The sequence below is a fragment of the Lagopus muta genome, chromosome 12 (assembly GCF_023343835.1).
Source record: "Lagopus muta isolate bLagMut1 chromosome 12, bLagMut1 primary, whole genome shotgun sequence".
Classification (NCBI taxonomy): Eukaryota; Metazoa; Chordata; class Aves; order Galliformes; family Phasianidae; genus Lagopus; species Lagopus muta.
In genome coordinates, this window is record NC_064444.1 from 18,680,890 (window position 1) to 18,708,045 (window position 27,156).

The 27,156-nt window shown below is 50.3% G+C and overlaps 1 protein-coding gene and 1 long non-coding RNA gene across 2 annotated transcripts in view; one reads left to right on the plus strand and one right to left on the minus strand.

The window, feature by feature from the left end:
* The window catches only part of LOC125699085 (uncharacterized), a 68,155-nt gene extending 43,716 nt beyond the window's left edge, over positions 1 to 24,439 (minus strand). Inside the window, exons 1-2 of the long non-coding RNA XR_007379425.1 lie at positions 24,393 to 24,439; positions 24,250 to 24,315 (exon numbers count right to left, since the gene is read on the minus strand). This is a non-coding gene — a long non-coding RNA (uncharacterized LOC125699085). The remainder of the gene's footprint in view (positions 1 to 24,249; positions 24,316 to 24,392) is intronic.
* On the plus strand, positions 366 to 20,882 carry AMFR (autocrine motility factor receptor). Its single transcript, XM_048958191.1, has 14 exons — positions 366 to 613; positions 886 to 978; positions 2,125 to 2,289; positions 3,882 to 4,034; positions 7,066 to 7,106; positions 7,820 to 7,952; positions 8,477 to 8,610; positions 10,272 to 10,382; positions 12,247 to 12,437; positions 12,928 to 13,031; positions 14,695 to 14,829; positions 15,869 to 15,952; positions 17,875 to 18,059; positions 19,360 to 20,882. Exons 1-14 carry the CDS (start codon positions 422 to 424, stop codon positions 19,505 to 19,507), a joined length of 1,869 nt encoding a protein of 622 aa, XP_048814148.1. The 5' UTR covers positions 366 to 421; the 3' UTR covers positions 19,508 to 20,882.
* Positions 24,440 to 27,156: the final 2,717 nt, after the last annotated feature.

Genomic DNA, 27,156 nt, shown 5'->3' on the forward strand with positions numbered 1-27,156 from the left:
GAACAGCTGCCCCGAGAGGCTGTGATGCCCCGTCCATCCCTGGAGGTGTTTAAGGCCAGTTGGATGGGGCCCCGGGCAGCCTGGGCTGCTATGAAATGTGGAGGTTGGTGGCCCTGCATGTGGCAGCTGTGCCGGCAGCTCGCTCTCGGAGGAGGCGCGGTCCGTGACGGCTCTGAGAGCAGCGCGCCGTTCTCTCGCCGGTGTCCGGGAGCGGAGCCGCACAACCCGCGCGGTGCCGCAGTGCCGCGCTCCGCTCCGAGCCACCTCGCGCCGCGCTGCCGGAGTCCCGCCCGGTGACTCAGCGCGGCCCGGCCCCACGCGGGGCGGTGCGGAGGGGCGGTGCTGCGGGGCGGTGCCGGCGGGCGGACGCGAGGCCGCAGGAAGCGGGGCCGAGAGGCGGCGGGGGCCGCGGGGCTCCGCGATGCCGTTGCTGTTCCTGGAGCGCTTCCCCTGGCCCAGCCTGCGCACGTACGCGGCGCTCAGCGGCCTGGCCCTGCTGGCCGCCGTCCTCGGCGCCCGGCGCGCCCTCGTCGCGGCCGGCGAGCAGCGTGCGGGCGGGCCGCGGGCCCTGGACGTCGCCTACTACCTGCTGTCCGACGGCCTCTGCGTCTGGGTGAGCCGGGCCGCGGGCGGCGCCCGCTGCGGGCTGCGGCCGCTGTCGTCGCGCCGCTCCGGGCCGGCGGCTTCGTTCGCCGGGCGTTCCGCTGCGCCGGGTTTCTAGAAAGAAGCGAGGCGAGCCGTCGGCCCGAGGGAAGGCTGACGTTACGGCGGAGCCGCGCGGCGCACGAGGGCGGGCTCTGCCCGGACCTCCGCCCGGATCGCTGCCTTCCCTCCCTCCCGGAGCGGGGCGGGAGAACCGTGGCTGACCGCTTGGTTTCTGTGCAGGTGCTGGTGAACACGGCCTGCTGTGTCCTGATGCTGGTCGCTAAGCTGATCCAGCGCGTGGTGTTCGGACCGCTGCGCGTCAGCGAGAGGCAGGTAAGGCGGCGCGGTCCGCTGCGGCTCGCCGTGCTGTGTGCTCTGCCGAGCGCGCGGCGTAAACCAGCTTTAAAGCAGATGTCAGCCCTGCTTCTTTGCGTTCCGTGCGCTGAGCTGCCTGGTAGCACCGTGTGGAAAACAATCCCTGGGAAACCCTTCACCTTTAACCGCTGTATCTGCAATTACCGGCTTCCAGTTTGTTTCTGGAGGGAACTTTTCATTGTTTAATGGTATTTTATGAGCCCGTGGTCAACTTGAAAACCCTTCGTGCACGCTGCCAGATTGCTTACAAGCCTGCCTCAGTTCAGGGTGTTTGTAACATCTGTGTTTCTTCTCTGTTCCGCTTGTGCGTGGCAGCATTTCTCCACTGCATTTCGCAGTTAGGGAAGTGCTGGTGCTGCTGACTCTCATGCCTTGCTCTGTGCCCTGACTGCTGCACAAGTACTGGTGCTCTCCAGCCTCAGACATGGAGGGGATGGCTTAAGAGTGGTCAGGCATGAATGTGGCCAGGTCTGAAGGCTCACACTGCTCATTACTGCACTTATCCTGGAGGAGAAGGTTTGTCAGAATGCAGCTGGAGGACCATTACAGCCCAGACTTTGTAACAGCAGGATCCTGCAAAAGATAAAAGCAGCAGCAGTGGTTGGAACAGTAGATATTTTAAAAATAAGCATGTAAGCGTAGTTCTCTAGGAAAAATCAGACTGTGATCATTTCTGGCATGTGGAGCTGTGGCACGTGGGGCTTTGTGAGTAGCCACGGGTCCCTCAAAGCCTGTTGTATCTGTGGTTCGCTCCCTTAGAGCCTCCGAGTGAAGTATATAACAAACAGGCCACTCGGTCAGGCTTTTTTTTGATCATACATGTTGACAGTGAGGGTATGGAATTTTAACCAGTGATAATTCCCAGGTTCTCTCCTCTCTTAAAAGCAGAAGTGAAAGGCAGTGACTGGATTCATTCGTTTTTGGATAGTGGGAGTATGCTTAGGGAAAGGCTGGTTGTTGTTACTGGTGAACCAACACTGTCAGCACTGGGAAGGAATGCTGGGCATGTCTTGACTCTCCTTCTGGTGGTTTCATTGTGTACTTTAACAAAACGTGTGGATTGTCAGTGCTCTCTCCACAGTAACCGAGTGTCTTCATTTTCAGCATCTCAAGGATAAGTTCTGGAATTTCATCTTCTACAAGTTCATCTTCATTTTTGGTGTGCTCAATGTTCAGACAGTGGAAGAAGTGGTCATGTGGTGCCTCTGGTTCTCTGGGCTTGTGTTTCTTCATCTCATGGTCCAGCTCTGCAAGGATCGCTTTGAATACGTAAGTTTTGATTACGGGCTCTCTTTTGGGGATTACAAATTTAGAGACACTGAGTTAGGATAGGTTGCAAACAAAACACTTAGGCCTTTTCCCCACCTGAGGTGCGAAGGCATGCACCTTCCTTCCATTAGCTTCAAATGACTGCTTTGGAATGCCGTGTCGATCTTACTCCTTCAGTTTTCTCATCTGATAAACAGAGCCAAAGATATTTATTTTCTGCAATGAATTGCTCCTTACATATGCCCTGTAATTACTGTTGCTTAACTCTCTGTCCTGTCTTCATAGCTCTTAGTGGAGAAATCTGGAGAGCACAGCTCCCCTTGGAAAGGTGCCCTTTGGGGCTGATCCGTAAAACCTCTTTGTGTCAATTCTGTGCTCGTGTTTCAAGCTCTCTTACATCTACAGAGTCCAAAAGCCTTTATGATACGCAACACAACTTTCTTCATAAGCTGCATGCGATTTCTGTTAATACCAGCAATTGATTTGGTTGTGAGACCCAGAAACTGAAAACTAGGCAAGGAGTATGGAACAGGAATTTGAGCAGTCAGTCTTGTTCTTCAAGCACCTGTAATGCATGTGTGGTTTCCTCAGCTCCTCTGTCCTGGAATAAAAGACTTTGAGCTAAACCAAATCCATAGATTTCCTCCTGGTAGTTTTGTAGTGTCTTTATTTTGTTATTGATATCCTGTAAGGCCTGTCAATTCACAAGGAACCGAGCACCAAATCTGAAACGAAATGGACTGGGGCTAGGGAAACTGAGACAGGAATGAACCAGGCAGACATTGGGTAGTACTGGGCTTGTTCAGTGGACTGCAAGAGAACAAAGTGCATGTGTGGAGAAATCCTTCTTACATCCCTTCTGCCTTCAAAGCATGTATCATAGTTCTTTGTTTGGACAAGTGATACTGGTGTGATCTGCCTTGTAGGCTCAGCTGGATGAGAAGCTGAACCGAATGTAAACAAGGAAGAAGGAATTGGTTTTAGAACAAAACGTGGGAGTCAGCTTTAGTCAGAGTGGGATGAAGCTCTGGGCAGCTCTTTTCCTTATCCTGTTCTTCCTGCCCTGAAAATAAGGTCATGGACCACCCTTTAGTAACTTTTGACTTGATCTAGATGTAACCTACTGTCAAGGTAGCTTGGAAGATGAATATGTTATATATGATGTCGAATGAGACCATTTGCAGTAGGCTCTGCCCAGCAGTCTCTAGCTGCAGGTGAGTTTTTGGAGAGTGGTGTCTCATTCTTCCAGTGTTGTTGAGTTCATCCTCAGCAGATGCTGTGGATTTGACACAGAAACTATTGGGTGGGAAAGCACTCTTGGTTTTATCACACAAGTGACCTCAAATAATCAAAATGATCCCTTCTGACTTTAAAAAGCCCTGTGAATGGAAATGAGAGGGAGATGAGTGATGCCTTGTGGTGGTGTGTCCTCTTAGCTTTATTCCACAGTGCTTATTGCTATGCTGCCTGGTTGAGGTCATAAAACTGATTTGGAAAACAAAGCAAGGAAAAACTGTCTGGGGAAGTGAACATGGCAGGGAGGATGAAGTGCTAATTCAAACCTGTTATGTACTTATGTGTTTGTGCTGCAGCTGTCCTTCTCTCCGACAACACCCATGAGCAGCCACGTCAGAGTGCTGACCCTGCTTGTGGCCATGCTGCTGTCCTGCTGCGGGCTGGCAGTCGTCTGTGGTGTTATTGGCTACACCCATGGGATGCACACCTTGGCTTTCATGGCAGCAGAGGTGAGACTGCTTTCATATGGTGTTGTTTCTGCTCTGCTTTTCAATCCTCAGCTGGGGCTGTGTGACATTTTTTGGCTCATGGTGGATTTGCCTTTTATTTCCCCAAAGAAGCAGCTCTGTACGAGCCTCTCTCCAGTGTTAGGACAGTTGCCAGGAGTGCATTCTTTCTCTGTTCAAAGTTTAAGCCCACAAATACTCTTTGTCTGAAGAAGGAAATAAGATAAATCTGAGAGATGACGCTGAAATCAGATGCAGTGCATGAAAAAATAATGGTTGTGTTTCATGAGCATTGCAAGAGGGCTTAGTTGAAATGGCAGTTAGGGAGAGGGACAGAGTGTACACACAGTGTGCACGCAGCCCTTTCCCTTGAGGCTGTTTTCTATTTCATTTCTCCCTAAAAGGATCACAGCTAACATCCTTTCCCTAAGGCGTGCCTGTGGGATTTGTTTGAATAGTTGCATTTCAGATGAGATGAGCAATTTTTGTTTGTGCACCTCTGTAACCATCAGGCAGTTTGTGAAGTACACATCCATGTGTTTGTGGGGTGAAATCAACGTGCTTGTGATGTTATGGTCGTTGCACTCTGCCTAAGGAAGTGACAAGTGAAGGGGTGGTAACCAGTGTCACTGCAACTAAGTCACGCTGGTGCATCCTTGGTTCATATAACAGCTAAGATCTGTTTTTCTTCTCCACTCCCTGGAATCCATACTTGGAGTTAGCAAAAACAGTCAGCTGATAGCGGGATGATATGGTGCTCAGTTACTGGACACATCAGTGTGTTTTCTCTTAAATAGGAGACCACGCTGCAGGGCTGGTTTTGCAGTTCTTGAAGATTTACTGCTGTCTCTAATAGGGGGCTCTTTTAACACTACATCTCTTATCTTGGCTCAGTACAATGGTGTATCTGCCCCATCCCAGCATGGGGGAGCTTTATCAAGGGAGAATTTTGGTTTCCAAGAGCTGCTTGTGTGGCGCTTGGTGCTGATGTGTTCACTCCAGCTGTTCTTCTGCTTGTTGACAGAGGAAAGTGTAGGTGCATGGTCCTCAGCCGAGCCACAGGTCCACACTGCCCTCCATGCTGTGGAGGATGTATAGGAAAGGGTCTCCTCCTGCCCTCTCCTGCTTCTCAGATCACCGAGGGCTGTGCAGCAGGCTGGGTTTGGTAGCTGTGGGTGGACTCTGGGAGGTTGTTTGGTTGTTCATTGACCTTAGTTATACTTTGTCCTGTGCAGCATCCAAGTGCAATGAGTTCCATGTTTCACTCTGTGTTGTGTACAGTCCCAGTTGTTGGGACTCACCTGTCTGATGCCACCCCTATGCCCCACCACTATTGCCTGATACACTGGTGATGAAAAGTAGCAAAGAACTGTTCCCTGTTTACTCTTCTTCACATCACCTTTATTTTATGGACCCTTCTCCTACTCCTTCCAAAGAAAAGAATTCTTATCTGTTTAATCCTTTCTACACAGAACAGTCTAACCCTGTCCCTTCCTGCACCTTTTCAGTACACCCTGTGTGGATGACTGAGGAGTTCCTTTGACTTCAATACCCAACACTCGTGGCAGTGGATTAAAACATTCAGGTTTCTTCCAGGTGCTGGCAGTGACACCTCATGGTCCCCGAGCTCTCAGTAAAAGAGCATTAAAGCTTGAAGGCTGAAATGTGTTCTCTGGCTTCAGAAGGGGTCCTGCCAATGTATTCTGTTTGAGTGTATCTAATTACATTAATCTGCACTAAGCAATTCATCTCCCCCCTGACTGCAAGCGCCCACTGTGCAGTGCCTCACAGCAGTGTGTGTCAGCATGAGGGAGCAGAGCAGGCGGCTGCCTTCCCTGTGCTGCGTCCTCCAGGGAGCAGTGTGCAGCGTGGAGCAGTTTCCTCTGTGTGCCAATCACTGGCAGCTCCCCAGGCCTCCAAGCTGGGTCTCTGCTGGTGCAGCGCTGCGCTTTCTGTGCTGTTGCATTGCTAGCCAGCACCAAAATGTCTTGGCAGCAGAATGGTGGATTGGAGGAAAGTATTGGAATGCCAGATTCCAGATGCTGACTTAGGTTTTAACTTCTTCAAAGCTGTAAAAATCTTCACGTTTGCTGCTGACAAACATCTTCCTTGCTGGAGACTTCCTGCCACGTGTCCTAGTTCTGACATCACTCTGCGCTCCGTGCTGCATCCACCCACAGCTCGGGCGGTCGTTCCGTTTCAGTGCCTGTGTGGTGAGCAGTGGGACGTGTTTACTTTTCCTCTGTGGTCTGCTCAAGGCTCCTCTGTAGCCAAAACCCTGAGAACAGAATGGAGTCTCTTTCTCTTACCCACATTTGGCATAGGGGAAGGCACAGGGGGGTCTGACAGCCCCATAGAGCAGCCTGAGTGCTGAGTTCTGTTTGGAGACTGTGCTGAGCACAGCACACAGTGCAGGGTCAGCTGCTGCTGCCTTTGGAGCTGTTTCTGTGCTGTTTCATTTGTGTGCCTTATTCTTTGGGCAGAATGCTTTTCACAAACGGAAAAACACTCAAAACCACTTTTATTGCTACAGTGGCATGTTAGTGTTTGTGAGGTTTTTAATTCCATTGCCATGTTGAGTGCCTGCGCTGAAGGCATGCCAGCAGGCAGCTCTGCGTGCACGGTGTGTTGTCACTCCTTGTGAATCCCCTGTGCTGTGGCATCTCGTGGCATCTGCTATCTTCGGGGGGCTGTGGGCAGGCTGGGGGTTCATCCTGTCCCTCTGCTCCATGGCGTGGCACAACAAAGGGCCCCACAGCTGAGTGGGGTGATGGGGCATGGTTCCTCCGTGGCCAAGTGCTTAGGTCATCCAGAAACACACCTTTCTGGTGGTTTGTCTTCAGACTGCTGTTTTCCTGCATTTTCTGTACCCATTTATGTTCTGTGTACTTAACCTAGAGAGCTTGTCACAGGTATGTTGTGCACACAGCTGTTTCACAGGACTTCAGGCTGCTCCGAACGCACCGTGTGCTTCAGCACTCAGTACAGCTAACCAGGCTGGAACACTGCTAACATCTTGTTTCCTCTTTTGCAGTCTCTGCTGGTGACAGTCAGAACTGCTCATGTGATTTTGCGGTGAGTACTCCTGTGGTGGTTGCTCAAGAAGTTTGTGCACGTGGTGTGGATGTAAGAACCGTACGCAGTCGCCTTGCTGCATTGCGAAGGTGTATTTGGGGACGGGCCCCTCCTGCTTTGGAAACAGAAGTTCTGCAGTGCATGGATCGCTTTAGAGGCTGCTAATAGAGCAGTGCTTAAGACCTGGATTAAAATGGATTGGCACTGCTGTTTGGGGATTGATTTATGCTCCTTGATACCATCGTGCGGTGTTTCTTTTAAGATCCTAATCTCTCTAACTTTTGCTCTAAAGAAGTAGCATGCTCATGCATCTGCAGGGCGTATAGAGGGTATGACATAAAGAGCAGGAGCTCTTTGTCCACGTCACTGCCAGCATTCTGGGTCTGTCATTAAGTTGTAATGCCTCACCTGAGACACACCTCAGAGGCTGAGCAATGTGGGTCTGCAGCATGCAGTGCTATCATGTCAAAAGTGGCACGCAGTTTAGTGAACACCATTGTATCTTCTGCTGGGGTCTGCAGTGCCAGTGTGGGCCGAGCACTGGCTGCTTTTTGCCTTTGTCAGATATTGCTGTTTGAAACCAGGAAAATTAGAGAAAACAAAGAGAGCACTGGGCCTAGAAAGGGCAAAGAGTCCAAATCCAGAAGATGAATAGCTTAGAGATTTTAGCTAATGAAAACCAGCAGGTAACGTTAGTGTCTGTGCTCTTGCAGATATGTAATTCATCTCTGGGATCTCAACCATGAAGGGACGTGGGAAGGTAAAGGCACATATGTGTACTACACGGATTTTGTCATGGAGCTGACCTTGCTTTCGCTGGACTTGATGCATCACATCCATATGCTGGTATGGAGTGCTGCAGATAATGCTGAGTACCTTGCCTTAAAGCAGTGGGCGCTGGGTATTTCAAATATGTATTTTTGTTTTGCTTATTTCATGTGCCAACTGTTGTAGAGGAGTTCAGTAAAAGAAGAGAAAAGTGTAGCATGGGGCTTCTGGCATTCTTTCCTCCTGTGTAATTGCAATCTTCATAAATAACTTCATTATGGAGTATTAACTACTGTGTAATTACCTGTTTAATTGGCTTTATTATTGAGCAATCAGATGGAATTATTTTTACTGGCAGCAGGGGGCATTCAGACAAACAGGGCTCGAACACCATTTCTCCTGGTTGTGAATGCTGTGCTGCTCAGGTTGTGTTTGAGAGGATGAAGAGCAGCAGTTCCTGTGAACAAGCATGGTTAGTTTGAGTGTTCTTAGCAGAAGAACTGATTTCCTGGGTTCTTGCTCTTTTAAGAACGGATGAAGCTGCTTGTGGCTGCCTCCTGCTTCCCACTTCTGATCCCCGTTGCTGTTTTCTTTCCCCAAAGCTGTTTGGCAATATCTGGCTGTCGATGGCAAGCCTGGTGATCTTCATGCAGCTGCGCTACCTGTTCCATGAGGTGCAGCGAAGGATTCGGCGGCACAAGAACTACCTGCGTGTGGTTGGAAACATGGAGGCCCGGTGAGCTGCCTGCTTGCTCTGGGGTGCACGTTGTGCTGTGGGGAGAGGAGCCCAGACAAGAAATGGGGGTTCTCTTACGTTCCTTTGATGCACGACGGCATGTTGTGAGCTGGAGAGATACTGTCTGCCAAATCCTGCTCTGAAATCTTCCTGCTCTGGAGGGTGTGTTTTTGCAAACGCTTTGCTTCCATTGTATTTGTGATGAGGGACTGTGTCTCAGTTTAACAGATACGTAGGGCTGACTTTTACCAGACATCCTGCTTTTGTACAAGTAATGCTGGTCACAAGTGAACTCTGCAGTCCAGAGTTTCTTCTGTTTGCCCTCATGTACTGCCCTAGGTGGTAGGGGTGGTGTAAGGTCTGCTCAGCTCAGCCTGCTTCATGTATTGGCTTTGGTTCTGATGGAAATTAATGCTTCTAATTTCCTCAGGCCGTGTCGTTCAGTTACTGCCTGAAATGTAATCAAAATATTAATTAAAAAAAAATCAGTTCATTAAACGTGGCCACCTTCAAGCCAGCTGTGTATCTGGAGCAGAGCCGAGGGCCATTCAGGATTACTTCAGGCCATCCCCCCGTACCAAGACAATGTAGAGAAGTGGAGAGGCCTGCTAAAGACTAAGTGTGCCAGGTGCTGCTCCATCTCTGGTCCAGTGTTGTCATAGCTCAGCTGTGTCCTCAGTCAAATGAAGAGCAACGGGGAGTTTTTCTGTGTGTTGCTGTACCATTTTCATTTTAGACTCCAGTGGATTTGACCAGCTCTGATGCCTGCTGCTGTGCTCTAGGTAGAGAGAACAGTGTTCCCTGGAGATTCCCAGTGTTTTCTTTGCAAAAGGTCAGGTAGTGCTGTCATAGCAGGTTTAGAGCTGCACAGCCAAGTTCATCCACGGTGCGTTATTTCTTTTCGGTAACACAGCTGCTGAACCCCTTACATTGCTCTCAAAGCCGTTTTGAGTTGCAGATATTTTGAGCATCTTGTCTGAGTGACTTAATGCGTTGTCATCATCCTGATTGTTTTGGAAAAACTGTGTTCTGGCTTCTTGGTGAATCTGCCAGCATGCAAGCTAGCTTTGTGTGTTTGTGTAGTTGGTTTTCAGGTTTGCTGCACAGTAGCAGTACTGCAAGCTGTTGTTGTGCCACTCATCTCTGTACTGTCTGTACTGTTTGTCTTTGAGTGCTGTGCAGTAGATACTTGCATGGCACTGTAGTTTAAATATATAATAATTCAAAGACAAGTGGAGGTTGGTGAAATCTGAGGGCAAAATTTGTCAAACCATAAGTACTTTGGATCCCAGGAAGACGTTTTAATGGGTACAGCTATTAAAGCTCATTTAGAAAAATGACATAAGGCAAATCTATACAGGTTATAACTTGAGGTTCTCGACCTAATGATCGTACTCCTTGGAACAATAAGTCAGAGCTATTTGAGCTTAGGGTGTATGCAAGATGTGCCAAAACAAACTCTGTAAGAAAGCATGGGAGGGACGTGTACGAGTTTTCCTTTACAGTGTGAGTTCTAGTTATGGAAAAGATAACAAACATCCCGGCACGCCTCCCCCAGGGAAAAATGATGTGGAGGGCAAGGTTTCCTCAGCACAGGATTCTCAAGGCAGAAGGCTGTGCTGAGTTGGGATAATCATTACTTCTGTCTCTTCCTTTCATAGGTTTGCAGTTGCGACACCTGAGGAGCTGGCAGTCAATAACGACGACTGTGCCATCTGCTGGGACTCCATGCAGTCTGCGAGGAAGCTCCCGTGCGGCCACCTCTTCCACAAGTACCTTGTTGGGCTGCAGGGCCTGGGGAGGGGGGTGATGTGGGCAAGTGTGATGCTTAGGGCAACAAGTAACCAGCTGTCAGCTGAGCTGTGGTTGCTTACTGCCTGGGCCCTCTTGGTCTGCTTCTAATTACAGAGCAAAAGTAGCGTTCGCTTCCATTGCTTCCATGTTGGAGTTGTTTCATTTGCTGCCTTCTTTCCTCTGAACTAAGAGTATGTGTGTTGTCAGCTGCTGAGCAGGTAGTACTGAGTTATGGTATCTCAGCTGCGAGTCTGTACCCTGCCTTGCTGTGGAAATACTTGGTAAAACAGGCTTTCTTTTTCTCCCCTCCATCTCAGTCTTTGTTTCTTCCATGAGCACATGTTGGTTTTCAGGAAATGAAGAAAAATTGCAGTTAGACCCTTGTGTTCTCTTCAGATACCAACTTCAAGGAGAAAAATAGCCAATATTCTTTGTACGGCACATCTTTACATGGTGATAAATGTTCCAGGACGTTTGTGGAGGTCTCGCCAATTAGATGGTTTTGCTGGGCTCTGAGTCCCTGAGGGCTGTGCATGGAAGAGGTTAAACAACCAGCTGGGGAGGTCACTGGCACTGCTAGTTGGGCTGGGAAGCTCTTCACAAGAGGGTCATTCTCTGCACTGTTTCTTGCACTCAGTTGGCAGTGAGTCACTGTAGGTGCTCGTGGAGGTAGAGTGCTCCTTAGATGCACCTTTCCTTAGATCTTGTGTAGATTTTTTCTTTGCATCTGTACCTTTTTTCTTTAAGATGAAAGGGGGTATGGGGCTGAAGGTGGGAATTTCTGAAGTGTCATTTGGTTAACGTGCACGGGCTCTTGAATTCTCCCCGTGCTGTCATCTGAGCAGGTTCTTTTCTGCAAACAGCTTTTTACTTTTCTGGTAACTGTCAGAGCAGAGGTTAGAATCCGTGTGCTAATTTGTTGTCATTTGTGACAGCCTTGCCATAAATATTTATCTGTGTTCCAAGAAGTCTCTAATGAGATAATTTGCCACAGTAGCAAAAACTCCTCTTCCAGTGCTGATGAATCAATGAATATTTAATCTCCTCCTGAGCACTTGAGAAGCACAGGGTCTCCTCATCAGAAATTTATCTTCTCTGTATCTGAAATGACCCTTTTATAATTTTTTTCTCTGAAGCTCAATTCCCTTTACCTCACTGGTGCTCCTAGGGAGGGAACGTTATTGTACTGGATGACTTTGGCTTGTATGTCAGAAATAGGTTAACCCACAGCTCAGCTCTGAGCGCTCAAACCTGCGTTTCAAACACCTCTCTCTTTCTGCAAGACAGCAAATGTTCAGAATTAGGGGATCGTTGCAGTGGCAGATGCTGGTTTGTGTTAATGTATTTATACAGTTCCAGAGTTGTACTCAGTGTGATGGTTTTCATGACTTTTTTCAGAAATACTTGAGAACTATGAAGGTTCCTATCCACATCGCTCTGGCAGAACTGCTATGAACGTTTATCCTTGTCTTTTAAATATTTGCCCAGTTGCTATTTGCCCTTTTTCAGCTTGAGACGGTGAGAGAAAAGGCACTTTGTTCCCTCTTTCCAGGCTGAACTTGCTTGTTTTGAGCTAGACAGGCATCATGCTTGCACTGGTTGTGTTTGGGCTAAATCTGCAAGCTTGTTTATAAAACCTGCACCACTTGAGTATTTTCAGCTGGAAAGAAAAGGAACACAGCCAGTCATCATCAGACATACCTTGCAAATGGTCTCTGAGCAGTCTGTGTGCGCTTGTTAATGCTCTGAGCAGAATATGCTGCAGCTACTTGAGGTACTTGTGATAATGATGCCTTGGAAAATTGCTGCAAACTCACCGTAATGTTGCTGTGCTCCTTTTAGCTCTTGCCTGCGGTCCTGGCTGGAACAAGACACATCTTGCCCGACGTGCAGAATGTCTCTTAATATCACTGACAGCCATCATGTGAGGGAGGATCACCAGAGGGAGAATCTGGATGAGAACCTGGTCCCCGTGGCAGTAGCAGAAGGCAGACCGCGCTTGAACCAGCACAATCACTTCTTCCACTTTGATGGTGAGTTGAGCAGATCTGACATCTGATGCTGCTGACCAAAAAAGCAGAGGGAGCAGCCTCCTATAGGAGAGCATTCTTTGTTTCTGTGGTGCAGGCCAGTTGGACCTGACCCACTCTGGGACCAGTTTCAGCTTGGTTAGAAATAGCCCTATTTTTAGTAAACTTCTGGAGTTATTTGTTTTCCAGAACTGAATCTGGTTCTGGATTATTTTAATTTTCCATCTAATGGGAAAAGAGAGTCTTGTTTTCATGATCCTCCTCTGGCCCTCAGCTTGTTAAGCCTCTGACAGCATCTGCTAGGAGCAGTCACTGATTTGCTCCAGCCATCTCCATCCCTAGGGAGGGCTGCAGTGAGAACTCTCTGTTTGTACCCCGTGGAAACATGGTTACACACATTAAATACACGTAGAAGTATCTGAGAATAATGTGGAAGTATGCTGAGAATCTCTTGCACGCATGCCTGACTTCCCTTGTGATTTCTTATCCTTAGGCTCTCGAATTGCCAGCTGGCTGCCCAGTTTTTCAGTAGAAGTGATGCATACTACCAATATCCTTGGTATCACACAAGCCAGCAACTCCCAGCTCAACGCTATGGTAAGGCTGCTTGGCTGCTTTGGACCTCAGCCTTCCTGTTTGTGCTGTGGGGGGAAGGGGGTGCATGTGGGTAGAGAACAGAAGGGGAAGGAAGTCAGAGCAGTGCTTGGGTGCCACATGGAGGTTGTCTTCTGAGTGAGAAGCTTCATTTCAATGAAGCTAGGGCTGTAGGTTGTAGGATGTGCGAACACAAAGGCTAAACAAGTGATGGAGAAAAATTGCATGTACTTTCTGTGGGATGTAGGTGTAGATGGGTAGACATTTTCTTAGCCTGCTTGATGTGACTTTAGCTTTCCTTTAGTACTCGGCTTCACCCACAGCTTGTAGTAGGGTCACAGTAGTCAGAAAATTCAGTTGTTGGTTGGTTCAGCGGCTCACTGTAGCACAACTGACTTACTGATTCCTGATGGTGATTGGAGTGCTGAGGATGAAGTCCCAGGTTTGACCATGAATTAGCTCTCTACTGTAGTACAAGAAGGGAAAGAGGTGACATTATGGAATTTCTTTGGTTTGAGAAGTGGCATTTCCTTTGAGTTGTTCAGGCTGTTGTGTGCTGTAAGTCAGTAAGTGCTCACTGAGGTATCATGTGAGGGTGACAGAGCTTTCCCAGTGCGAGACCTCTCCAAGCCTTCATGATTGTTTAAACCTTGATAGGATAAGGACACAATTATTTGGGGGCTTGGAGTCAGGGGGTGGGAAGGCGTTGGCAGATCTTAAGTGAAATATGCAGGGACCCTGCACCTAAAGTCAGCTTAAGTTTTTTTCCAGGACAGAATGACACAAATGGGCTTTTATTAAGGATGAGTAATGATTTAATGCTGCATTAATGAGAGTATCAACGTATATTGAAATGTCTGCTTTAATGGAAAGGCAAAGTTAGCAAACCACTGAAGTGTTACACATTTTTAATAGACATGAAGCAAAGTTCTTCATGTTACTGAATAAAACCCTAGGGAATTATTTCACAAGACCAGAGGCTGAAATGCTGCATCAGTTGCTTTGCTCACAGATAGGTACAGCAGAGAGTGCAGTTTGCTGCAGTTGGTTGTTTCAACACGCTGTCAGCTGGTGCAGTTTTTTGCTTTGCTTTTCAAACTCCTTGTACTCAGTTTTATTTGTTGTGCTCAGTTTTTTTCCCCTGTAACTTTCAGAGCTTTCAGACTGTATGAAAGCTGGTCTGTAAGCAGAGTGGCAGGAGAGAGTATGTGATGAAAACCTCTTCCAGATGTCCTTACCGTCTTGGAATGCATCTGGGACAGAGAAAAACGATTTTATTTAGGTGGCTTTTTTAATGTTCAGCTAACTTTCAGTCATGCCTGAATTCTGTATAGCTCTTTATTAAAGGTGCTGTCACAAAGTAAGGGTTGGGAATCTTCTGAAGCCTTTATCTACGTGCCTCTGGCAGTAGGAATGTACATTTTCAGGACCATATGGTGCCTCCATAGCAGTTGTAGTTTTGCTGTTGGCTTCAGCGGAGTCGAAGTATTGCCCTGTAAATCACTGCCAGAATGGGTTTTTGTTCCCTTCATTTTTTTTCTTCCTGCACTTGAGTTATTTTAACCTAAACTTGGAGCTGTTCCTTTTCTTTCCTGTTTCCAGTCAGACACTTACCAGCTAGTTTTCTATATCCCAATACTGCCCGTGCAAACCTTGCTTTCCCCAGGCCCACCAGATTCAGGAGATGTTCCCTCAGGTTCCCTACCACGTAGTTCTGCAGGACCTGCAGCTGACCCGTTCTGTAGAGATAACCACCGACAACATCTTGGAAGGGCGCATCCAGGTGCCTTTCCCCACACAGGTAAGTCATCAGGCTGTGCACCTAAGATGTCTGTCTTACATATGCACTGAGCTTGTAGGGGTAGGTGGCATCAGGTATGGGCACGGTGAACCCAGCTTAGCTCAGTGCAGTGTTACTCTTCAGATTTTACCTGAAGATGTTGCAGTTGGAAGATGCAGACCAGTTTTGGCTGTCTGGCAATGAGTTGTACCTTCATGTTGCAATGTCTGACTTAATCTGAACATCTCACTGTTGTGTATGGTTGAGGTATAGGCATCTGTTCCTTGCCATAGCTCTTGGAAGGGCCCCTTGATGTGTTAGGATGGCTCTCAGCTGTGCTTTAGCGTTGTCCGTGTTTAATGCAGGACACTTCCTTTATGTGGGAAAGCTGAAGACTGTCACCAGTGGGCTGTAGGCTGTCCCTGCTGGTGCGATTGGGCTGCAGGATGCATCGAGTGCTTTCCTGTGCAGTCTCAAATGCATGACAGAGTGCCAAATGCTTGTGAAAAAACACCTTGGGGTTAGTTTTTCCTTTGTCTGGAGCTCCGTAAATGCAGTATATTCAGTCACATATCAAAAATGTGTATTAAAAATGTCCTAGCTGGAGACAAATATTTGTTCAGTGAAAGCAGCTCTTCTCCGTTGCTTGTGTGCAGAAGCTTTAGAACATTTCCAGTTCATTTCTCTGCTGACAAATGATTGAATCGTACCATTTAGCAAAATTTTCCACAAAGAAAGTAGATGGCAAAAGCATGCCTTGTTCTTAATTAGTGATAGCACATCTCAGTAAAGCAGTCTGGGGACAACGGTTCTGCTAATAAGGATCCTGAATTCTGGCTGCATGCACATCGGATAGTGCTGTTATCTGGAGTGCAGTTTCAGCCTTCGTGCAGGGAAGCAGAGAGAATTCTCTTTCAGCACAGTGCTTTCTGTGCACTGCCAGCAGATCTGTTCCTGAATGGAGCACAATGCACGATGCTGCAGAGGGCAGAGTTCAGAGGGCTTGCTTTGGTTTGGTTGTTTCGCAGGCTGCATTAAACCCGTGATGTTTGTGTTCCAGCGTGCAGAGGCTGTTAGACCTGCTGCCAACAGTTCTGTGGAGCGGCACGGCGCTGAGCAGGAGGATGCTGGGACAGTCACCCAGGTAATGTGGTATATCCAGCAGAGGGCCACAAAGATGGTGAAGGCCTGGAGCATCTCCTGTGTGAGGAAAGGCCGACACACCTGGGTTGGTTTAGCCTAGAGAAGACAGAGAGAGGATCTTGTCAATGCTTATAAATGTGTAAAGCATGGGAGGCACGTGGATGAGGCCAGACTCTTCAGTGGTGTGTAGTGATAGGGGCAGCGACCAAAAACTGGAGCAGAGGAAGTTCCTCACAAATATGTGGAAGAACTTCTTCGCTGTGGGGTGACAGAGCCCTGGAGCAGCCCGCTCAGACGTGGTGGAGATACTTTGGAGATACTCAGGACCCCACTGGATGCCCACCTGTGTGGCGTGCTGCAGGGAGCTGCTTCAGCAGGGGACAGGACTCGGTGAGCCCTAGAGGTCCCTTCCAGCCCCTGCCGTTCTGTGGCATTGTGGGGACTCCTGTTGCTGCTCTCCTGCATGCAGGAATTTTACATACAGCCCAGTCCAAACATAGTGCAGATGTCCTTGGCAGAGAAACACTGCTCTGCTGCTGCTGACCCTGCCACAGAAGAGCTGTGTTGGGAGGTCTTTGTGCTTGATCTCTGGCAGGGCAGCAGATGAGTGGTTTTCCGTGGATGCCAGGCCAAACCAGCAGCTCTGTGCATTCAGTATTCGGTTCAGCTGGTGTGGGACAAGCTGAACACCCCTGTTACACAGCCACAGAGACAAACCTGGGAGACAAACCTGCTTAGCTCCCTTCTGTTGGTGCTTCTGTTGCTGAGAGACCTGGGAGCTTAGGGGCATTCTCTAAGAAACTCCTGTCTATTTTCTGTCTCTTCAGTTTTGCTCTCAGTGTTTAACCAAGCACTTGGTGTATTGTAGATGTTCTCTTTCTTCTTGCCAGGAGAACATATTGCTGTGGTCAGTCATACTCTTGTCTGTTTGGAAAGGTCTAGCAGCAGACAGGCTACTGCAGCAAATTGCACAGAATGTTGTAAGAAGCTTTCTAAATGCAGAAGGGAAGGGATATCAGAAGCCCTTGTCATTGCCTGCGGGTGAGACCTGCATTTCCAAATAATGGATAGATGCAACTTCACACCTTATGTCAGCCACTGAGAGAGAGTGAGGCGGGTCTTGTTGCTTTGTGCTTCAGATTTAGAGTAGGTTTTACAAGCACTCAATCTTTCATGCCCACTTAGGATCTTTGGTAGATGTCCAACATTGTGGCAAATGCATCCGAGTTCTCCTTGGTGGCATTTGGACACGTCAGGGGAGCTCGCATGCGCAAAGAGAAGCACCTTTTGTCATGACTGAGCTGGGCTTTCCTCTGTGTCGTGCAGTGCCTTAATTCCATCTAGAATTCAAGGAGCTTAAGATGGAGATAGTGATACCTTTCCCCCAGATTCTGCTGGTGGCTTTGGGGGTTCTGTGCTGGCACAAGATGAGGGCAGTTTGGGGATGTGCTGTTGGCAGTGCCAATGCACGGTGCATGGTGTGCTGCACATCTTCTTTGTGAATACATTTGCCATTCCTTCTTTACTGTTACATTGCTGATCAAGTCAGCTCTCCAGAATCTAGCTACGTCAAGAGCCCTGTTTTCAGAGAGCATTAATTATGAGTAATTAACATCTATGTCTCTGAGATCCCTTCCACGCGCAGTGTGCGAGGCGCAGCGTTACAGAATGCAGGCTCTTTGAATGCGGTTTGGATGAGCTTTGTTCTGTATTTCAGCTGGGGTTTTCAAAGCAGGCCAGGAGATGGGGTGCAGCAGGTAAAAAAGCCCAGCTTTTTTCAGTGCCTCAGAAAGTGGCAGCTCTTTGCAGCTTGTTAGTTTGATGCAAAGAAGCCCTGTTGGCAAGTTTTGCACAGACTTGAGACTTTTATTTTAATTGAAATAAAACCCTCTTTTCCTAATTTCCTCCCTCTTTTTCTCTTAGACCAAAAGAGTGCCACTTGAACTCAACTCAAGACTGGAAGAAATGGGAGAACTGAGCGAAGTGGAGGCAGAACCCAGTGAAGCAGAAGATTTTGAAGCCAGGGGAAGTCGCTTTTCCAAGTCAGCTGATGAGAGGCAGCGCATGTTGGTGCAGCGGAAGGAGGACTTGTTGCAGCAAGCTCGAAAGTATGTTCCTTCCTAAAGCTTCAGCCTGGCCACTGCCACTTGGTTTTAATCTCCCAGAATGGCTGTCACATGGATTATGACCACTGAAAGACTGGGGTGGTGCAAAGAGTGTTAAGAAGGATGAATACATTGCTGCAGCACGCTCAGGTGCTCCTTAAGGCCAATGCCTCTGATGAACCCAGTTCTGAAACAGCATCTTGTGTTGCAGCGTGCTTCCCATGTGGATGATTGGATGATCCAAAGCTCTTCAATCGTAGGGTGATTTCTCCAGCTTCAGTGAGCTTTAGTTTGAGCTTCTAGTAAGTGAGGAAATGCTGGTTGTGCTGAGTTTCCTAGTACACTTCTAGCTAATCTCCCTGCCTGAGTGTCAGCCTGTGCTGTGTGCTATTGCAGCTGAGTTCACTGTCAGGCACTGCTTTCCAGATACAGAGCAAGAGCAAGTATTGAGCTGTGTGGGGCTGACAGACCAGAAGAGCTTATGATTAACAAGGCAGCGCTGCCAAAGTGAGCGTGGCCAGCTGTTTCTTCCAGCTCAACCAGAATTGCACGTAGAATCTTATTTTACATGAGTTACAGTCACGTTGGAGAACTTCACTAGAATCTAGTTGATGGTTTTAAAAAAAAAACAGGTAAAGCACTTTGGAGATTTAGATAGAACTATAGAATTGCTCAGGTTGGAAAAGACCTTAAAGATCATCAAGTTCAATTAGCGTTTGTAACCAGCGTTACCCATTTTTGTCTCAGAGAGACTGCTAAAGGGGCCAACAAAAATACACTGAAGTGCCTTCATATGAACCACTGGGAGATATGGTGCCTTCTGGGTGTTTGTAAATAGGCTCCTGGATTCATTTGCTTTGTTTTAAAAATGAGACAGAGGCATTTTTGACTTTCTGGTTTTCTCGTTCCTTTCCTGTGTTGAAGAGCTGTGGAATTGCCAACTGCTGTTTTGTCTCTGAGCACAGAAATGTAACAGGCTGTTACCTCTGGGAGCTGCTTCCTTGCACTGTTGCACGATGTGGACTTTGCAGCCCCAGTGCCCACCTGCCAGTGCCTTCCCTGTCCTCAGTGAGGGAGCTGCAGGTGCTGCCTGCACTGACGCACTGTGGTGCAGCGGTGGCACCCAGTCAGTAACTCAGCACAGGCCTCAGTGTCCGAGTACATCATCAGTGTGCCATGCAAAGTATTTCCCACCTTTCGGTGTGCTTCAGCTCCCACCTTTGTTTCCTGAAAGCACAGACCGTTTTCTGGAACCAAACTGAGGTTGGTCTGTTGTCACTCATCATCTTTTCTCCTCTTGCAGGCGTTACTTGAACAAAACCTCAGATGAAGAGCTGAGCACAGAGAAGCCCTCAGTGAGTGAGGGAGCCTCTGCTGACCCGGTCACACTGCGCCGCAGGACGCTGGCAGCCGCCGCCGAGCGGAGACTGCAGATGCAACAGAACTCATAGCGCTCACTGCTTCTTCCTCCTCCTCGTGAGCAATGTTGAATAAAAGAAATGAAATACAAAAAAAACCCTGCGCTTTCTATACCAGCAGGAAAGTGTCACTTCAGAGTTCAGCCAGCTGTGCTGCCGAGTGAGCTGGCTGCCGCTCTGCTGTATAAAGCATGTGGTCTAATCATGTTTGGACAGCTGACAAATTAACCTTTTTTGTAATATTTTCTATGTGACGTTGATCCCCTCCACAGACAAAGGCAATTTGTAAACCACTGATGTGATTTCTGTGGCTTGCACAAGAGGCGTTAGCCTGACTGCACAGCAGAAGCAGAGGGAGATGAGTTTGAATTGAGCAGCCCTGGGTGCAGGTCGGAGGGCGCTGCCATGGGCATCGTGAGGCCAGGGAGAGTGGCTGCAAGAGGGGAAGGAAGCGCAGGGATTGGCAGCAAACCCTGCGTTAGGTGAGCAGCCGCTCTCAGCTCACCTCCAGAGCAAAGGCAGGAGCTGTGTCAGCTGGCTGCAGTGCTGCTGTGGTACTGCTGGAAAGTCCGTTTGCAGGCAGATGGAAGCCGTCTGGCAACATAACATAGGAAAAAATGGCACTGTTAATTGTGCAGTGATTCCAGCACACAGCACTTTGTTCACCATCACTGGGCTCTTGGCACTGGCAGGCCTGTAGTTCTGCTCGCTCCCCAGAGCTGTGCTGTTTTCCTTTTAGAGCCAGCAAGAAGTGAGAAGCAGAGAGGAGTGGAGTGGGTAAGAGCACAGGGAAGGCTGCAGCCCCCAGAATTAAGTGTTACCAAAAGCTGATGGAATCCCATTGAGGAGCCCACCTGTTTTGGACTGCAGAGCAACACGGACTTCAAGGCTGGAGGCTGGAGATAGCTCTGGTATCGCGCTTTTAATTTCGTTTTTAACCCCACAGCTCCACCATGAGACAGAAGCACGGGGGCAGACGGCCCTTAGGCACCTTGCAGCCCCATCTGCTCACCTGGGATTTTTCTAGAGAATTTCTGACCCCATGCACACCCAGAACCAGCAATGCTAGCTTGCATAGTGGGATTTTATACAGCTGCAACTTAACTGTTAAATTCCTGATGAGTGACTTCTTGTACCACTGCCCTTTAGAAGGAGCCCAGTATTATCTAGAATCGTTGGTATCTTTTTTTACTGTTGGTTTTTAGGGATGTTTAAAGGTGAATTTAATGAAAGGCGTTGCGTTGATGTTTAGGTGAAAGTAATTTATTGCAGTGAAACTTTGGGAAGCCTTACCTTGCGATGCTGTTAGTAAACTGCCAGGAATTTTTTGTTTTAGATGATTGGTTTTGCTCAGAGCACAGCTGTTTGGTTTTATTGTTTAAAAAAAAAAAAAAAGAAATAAAATCTTGATCAGTGTTGGAAAGTGTTTGCGAATTCCTGTGTGCTCCTCTGTGATGGGAATCCAAGCACAGTGTGAACGTGGAGATGGAAGAGAAATAATGCCTGGGGGGGGACTGAAAATAAAGTGGGTTTGGGGCTGTCTGAGAGCCTGGTGGGTAGGAATGGGAGCTGTTGGGTGTGTGGAGAATGCAGAGTTTGGCTGCGAGAGTGCAAAATCAGAATCATAGAATGGTTTGAGTTGGAAAACAGCTTAAAGGCCGTCTGCTCGCAGTCCCTGGGCAGGGACACCCACAGCTCCATCAGCGCTCACAGCCCCGTTCCCTGACCTTGGCTGTGTGCAGGGATGGGGCAGCACCAGCTCTGTGTGCAGCCTGTGCCTCACCGCCCTGAGCGCGAACTTCTTCCTTAGCTCTGATCCGAATCTCCCCTCTTTCGGTTTGAACCATTCCCGTTGTCACAGCAGACCCTGCAGGGCCCTGGGCAGCCGCTAGGGGGCGGCCGTGCTCGCGGCTGAGCGCTCCCTCATTGCCCGGCCCGAGAGCTGGCGTGGGCTGAATCCCAGCAGGAGCGAGTAAAGGAGGTAAAGGAGATACAGCTGAGCCAGAGAGCTCCTCTAAGGGGATAGGGATGGGGATGAGATGGAAATTACGGAATCGTAATCACAGAAAGGCTTCGGTTAGACCTTACAGCCCACCCTGCCATGGGCTGGCTGCCCCCCCAGCTCCACATCCAGCCTGGCTCTGAGCATCTCCAGGGACGGGGCACCCACTGCTCTGTGGGTAGCAGCACCAGAGCCTCACCACCCTCTGAGGGAAGGATTTCCTCATGTCTCACCTACATCTTCTCTCAGTTTAAAGCCATTCCCCCTTGTTCAATCTCAAGTAGATGATGTAAAAAGTTAGCTTTCCTCCTGGAATGGGGATGAAATTGAGATGGGATGGGATTGAAATGGGGTTGAGATGGGATGGAAAGGGGGATGGGATGGAAATGGGGTGTGGAAGGGATGGGATGGGATGGGATGGGATGGGATGGGATGGGATGGGATGGGATGGGATGGGATGGATGGGCCAGTTGTTGGAGCAGGGTGGGGCCTGGGGAGGAAGCCCAGATCCAAGGTCAGTTCCCAGCGCTGCTCATGATTCCTGGATCCTGGCTGCAGGATATCCTGGAGCAGCTCCTGGCCCCACTGCAGTGGGGGTGAAGGAGCCACTGGCAGCTGGCAGGATGGAAGGTCCTAGGGATGTTCCCAAGGTCTGATGAGCCCTGGGGGCTCTGTGGCCCCACTCCCTCAGCCCCACCAATAAATAGGGCCCAGCAGTCACCCAGCAAGGCCAGTATCCTCAGTACTGGGGGGAACTGGTGTGTGTTAGCACCCCAAATGTGCACACTGCAGGGCTGAGAGGGAGCAGAGATTGGGTTTCTGCAGGTGGAGACGCAAGAAAAACTGGATTGTGTTGGGTACAGCTGTGCTGCTGTGGGACCTGAGCCCATGGCTGGAGCTGCTCCTTGGTGGTATCCATGGGACAGATTAACTAAGTGGGCTGATGGCTGCCAGACGTGGGTTTTCATGATTGGAAGGAGCTGCAACTTGGAGCAGCCTGTGGAAAATGAAGCGGAAATAAAAGTGAATGTCGGGACCTGACAGGCTGGAAAGGTGAGCCTGAGTGAACCTAATGATGTTCAACATGGCAAAGTGCAAGGTCTGGCACTTGGGCTGGAGGAATCCCAGGCATCCATACAGACTGGAAGGAGCGGTGCTTGAGAGCAGCCCTGCAGAGAAGGACCTGGCCGTCCTGATGGATGAAAAACTTAACATGAGCCAGCAGTGTGGCCTTGCAGCTCAGAAAGCAAATGGGATCCTGGGCTCCATCAGCAGAGGGGTGGCCAGCAGGGACAGGGAGGTGATTGTCCCCTCTGCTCTGCTCTTGTGAGGCCCCATCTGCAGCACTGTGTGCAGGTCTGGAGGCCCCAGTACAAGAAAGACAGGGAGCTGCTGGAGAGCGTCCAGAGGAGAGACACAAAGATGATCAGAAGGCTGCAGCACCTCCACTATGAAGACAGGCTGAGGGAGCTGGGCTTGTTCAGCCTGGAGAGAAGAAGGCTGCAGGGTGACCTCATTGCAGCTTTCAGTACCTAAAGGGAGCCTACAAACAGGAGGGGAGGCAACTCTGTGGGGAAAGAAGGCCCCAACTCCCCCCATGACATCACTCTGTCCCCTCAAACCACTGCCCCCAGGGGGTTTGGTGCAGTCCCCAGCACCCAAACAGGTGTCACAAGCAGCATCAGGGCTCAGCTTCAGCCAAACTCATTTATTTCCTCCATCGGTATGGACGGTACAAAGCATGTAAAAATAAGCTTTCTCGTGGTCCCCATCACCCCCACCCTGTCCCCGAAGCATGGTGGCTATTTACAGGCAAGGTAGGCGGCTCAGTGGCAGCAGCTGCACTTGCTGCTGGCCGGCTCCGTGCACACACAGCCCTTGGCACAGTTGTTGCAGCTGGCAGGGCAGCAGGAGCAGCAGCCTGGGGAGAGAATGCAAGAGTTAGGGGGTGGGAAGGATGGGAATGGAGATATGTATATGGGGAAGGATCAGGGGACATCGTGGGAATGGGAAACTCCATGGAGCAGGGCTGTGGTTCCAATGGGGTCGGGAGGGTCCATGGGGGTCCTGTGTGTTGGAGATTCTCCCCTTCTCTCTTCATAGGGGAGGAGGGAGGCGGAGTTCCCAGGGAGAAGGTAGGAATCATCATGGGGGCTCTATGGTGCACATGGAGTGCCACAGGATAGGCACCTCCAGGGAGAGTGGAGTGGGGGGAGAAAATGTGTGCATGGGGGGTCCTGCAGGAGCAAGTAGACAAGGGAAATGGGGGCTGTTCATAGGAAGACCTACAGAGCAAGTCGGGGGCAGGAAAGTGGATATAGGGAGTCCTACAGGAGCAAGTTGGGGGGGGGCTGTCCATAGCGAGTCCAACATGAGTAAGTCGGGGACAGGGGTGTCCATAGGGGGGTCCTACCAGAGTAAATCAGGAGCAAGGAGGGGGTGTTCGTTGGGGTTCCTAAAGGAGCAAGTGGAGGGCAGGGAGGGGGTGTCCATGGGGGTTCTACAGGAACAAGTGGAGGTAGGGGGGCTGTTCATAAGGGGTTCTACAGGAGCACATCAGAGGTGGTGAGGGGGTGTCTGAGGGGGTGTCCATGGGGGTTCCTACAGGAGCAAGTGGAGGAGGTCCAACAGGAGCAGGGGGAAGGGTGCTTCCCTCGAGAAGGAGGAGTGAGGGAGGTCTCCATGAGAGTCCCAAAGGGGAAGGACAGAGGACCACAGGGCAGGGACCCCCAAAGCACCCGTGGGTCAGGGATCCCTGCAGCCCCCAACTCACTCTTACGGCAGCTCCGGCAGCGGCAGTTCTTGCACTCGCACGACCCAGCGCAGGAGCAGGAGTCACCTGGGACAGGAAAGAAGCCGTCAGCGACACGAGCCGGGCCGAAAGGAGCCAGACCGCGTCCCGTCGCGTCCACTTACCAGCAGCACAGGTGCAGTCCTGAGGGTCCATGGCTCGGTTCGCTTCCGTTCGGTTCGGCTGGGCTCAGACGGGCTCAATTCGGATGGGCTCGCAGCAGTGCCAAGCTCCGCTGCCCGCCCTGTATTTATAGTGCCGGGGTGGTGCTGGGCGCAGCGCACGGCGGGGCGGTGCCGATCCGTGCCGTGCTGAGCGCCGTGCCGTGCCGAGCTTTGGGGCCGGGCCGTGCCGTGCTCAGCGGGGCGGAGCAGCGCCGTGCCGTGCTCAGCAGGGTCACGGCCGTGCCTCCACCCCCCCGCCTGCCTGGGCAGCCCTGGCTGTTGGTGTCCCCCAAACCAAGGGGTTCAGCTGTGGGATGGCCATGCGTACCCACAGATTGAGTTTTGCTTTTGCTCTCCCTTCCTTCTCCCCCCCATCCCAAACACCACTCTTTGCCGGAATACAGCACGGCCCCACGTGCCCGCCCTCCTCGCTTCCCCCCTCCCGCTTTTGCTGCCGAAAGGGCGAATTGGGGGGGGAGGGGGGCTGGGGGAAGAGGGGAATTTCCCGGCCGCTGCTCTGCGCTCGGCTACGGCAACGTGACTCGGCGGGGCCGTTGCGCCACTGCTGCCCCCCCGCTCCCCGCCCCGGGCAGCGCTGCGGGGCGGTGCGCACGGCGTCGGGCCGTGCTGAGAGCCGGGAGTCGCACGGTTACAGCAAAGCAGCCCATCGGGGGCGTCGCACCCCATTGTGGACACCACATCCCACTGCAGTCACTGTATGGCATCGTAGGCGTCCCGTAGGTTATTATGAGCACCACATCCCGTTCTGGGCATCGCACCCCATCAGAGGAGGGCTGCAGCACCTCCCCTACGAATACAGGCTGGGGGAGCTGGGCTTATTCAGCCTGGAGAAGAGAAGGCTGCAGGGTGACCCCATTGCAGCCTTCAGTACCTAAAGGGAGCCTACAGACAGGAGGGGAGGCAACTCTGTGAAAGGGGAGATGACAGCAGGACAAGGGGAGATGGTTTGAAGATGAAGGAGGGGAGATTTAGGTTGGATGTCAGGGGGAAGTTGTGTACTATGAGAACAGTGAGGTGCTGGAACAGCTGCCCAGAGAGGCTGTGATGCCCCGTCCATCCCTGGAGGTGTTCAAGGCCAGGTTGGATGGGGCCCTGGGCAGCCTGGGCTGCTATGAAATGCGGAGGTTGGTGGTCCTGCATGTGGCAGGGGGTTGGAGTTTCATGATCCTTGAGGTCCCTTCCAACCTGGGCCATTCTGTGATTCTGTGAATAAAGATAATTGAAATCAAGGTAATAAAAATAAGTAACATGGACATGATGGGTCGCATGGGCTGGACCCGGTGACATCCTGCTGTGGGGCTGAGCGCTGTGCCCCCACACCCTCTCCCATCTGCATGATGCGGGGGATGTAAAAAACGCCAACAGTGGCCTTGCAGATAAAAAAAAGGGCAAATTCCTGAGAGCAGGAGCGGGGTTCAGCCCCAAACAGCGGCCCTGACCTGAAATGCTGCACAGCCCCACGGGCACAGCAGCAAACGGCCGCCTTCCTTTTTATCCCTGCATTATTCACTCTCTGCAGCCCAAGTGCCCAAGCGTGGTGGCAAAACCATGGTTTGATTCCACAGTACTGACTTTGTGGAACCACAGCAGTGTGACTGCAATCCGGCGCCTTCCCCAGCAGCTCCTGCAGTGCTGTGAATCCCCTGGCCGACCTGGTGGTGTTTGGGGTCTTTTGGGGATATCTGAGCTCAGACCGACCCCTCGCTGCCGTCACCACCTGCTGAAGTCGGGACATTGAGCTGCACGCGGCTTGGAACCTTTTCAGCATCACCTGATGACTTTTGCACCACCAAAGAGCGACCCATTGAAATGTTCAGTCACCACGAGAAATGCTCACGTCTGATTATTTTTTGTCGTTCTTCTCCTGGTAATTGCTTGTGCTTCACTTCCATGTGCACACACACAAGGTGTTGGAGCAATTCTCCTTCCACGATGCGGCCACGAAGACCTGGAGCGATGGGAATTGATGCATTTTTTTTGTGTGTGTGTGAAATTGACCCACATCCACTGAAATGTTTCTTCCATAGCCAGAAAATTGGGAAGAATTTCTTCTCCCAAAGGGTGGTGAGGCAGAGGCACAGCTGCCCTGGGAGGGGGTCACCGTCCCTGGGGGTGCTCCAAGGAAGGTGGCTGCGGTGCTCATGGACGTGCTCACAGGGCAGTACTGGTGGTACGTGGGCAGTTGGACTGAACAACCTTCAAGGTCTTTTCCAACCTCAGTGATTCTCTGATTCTATCCTATGAAAATCCCAGCAGGTTCTGGTCAGGCGTTTGGGATAATGTCGTTGTCTTGAGAACAATGCCAGCAAAGGCAAAATGTACTTTTTAGCTCTGTAATTTTAAGTTACAATTTTGCATGCAAATGTCTATTTCCACATTTGGAAGAGCAAAGCCAGACATTATTGGCCGGCTGTTACAGATAACACATAACAGAAATTTACAGCAAGGATATGGTTTTGTACTAAAGTGCATTAGGTTGCTCAGAAAGGAGTGCAGGCCATGGGAACACCACAGCTTTGGGCTGATTTTCCTTCTGGGTGGGCAGATGGAGCAGGTGGACCTGATTGGGTGCAGAGGTGGGGAAGACCCTAGTGAGTGCTGAAACCTTCGTCCCCAGCTCCTGCCCTGTGGCTTTGCACAACAGAAAGGAGAAAAAATCAGAACAACGCATCCCCCAGTGCAACACAGCCCCCTGCACCCTTCA

Bases quoted from the DNA above. Each gene is read 5' to 3' on its own strand.
- AMFR (XM_048958191.1), top strand. From the start codon at position 422: ATGCCGTTGCTGTTCCTGGAGCGCTTCCCCTGGCCCAGCCTGCGCACG. The intron at 614-885 runs GTGAGCCGGGCC...GTTTCTGTGCAG, and splicing joins CCGACGGCCTCTGCGTCTGG to GTGCTGGTGAACACGGCCTG. The intron at 7,107-7,819 runs GTGAGTACTCCT...GTGCTCTTGCAG, and splicing joins ACTGCTCATGTGATTTTGCG to ATATGTAATTCATCTCTGGG.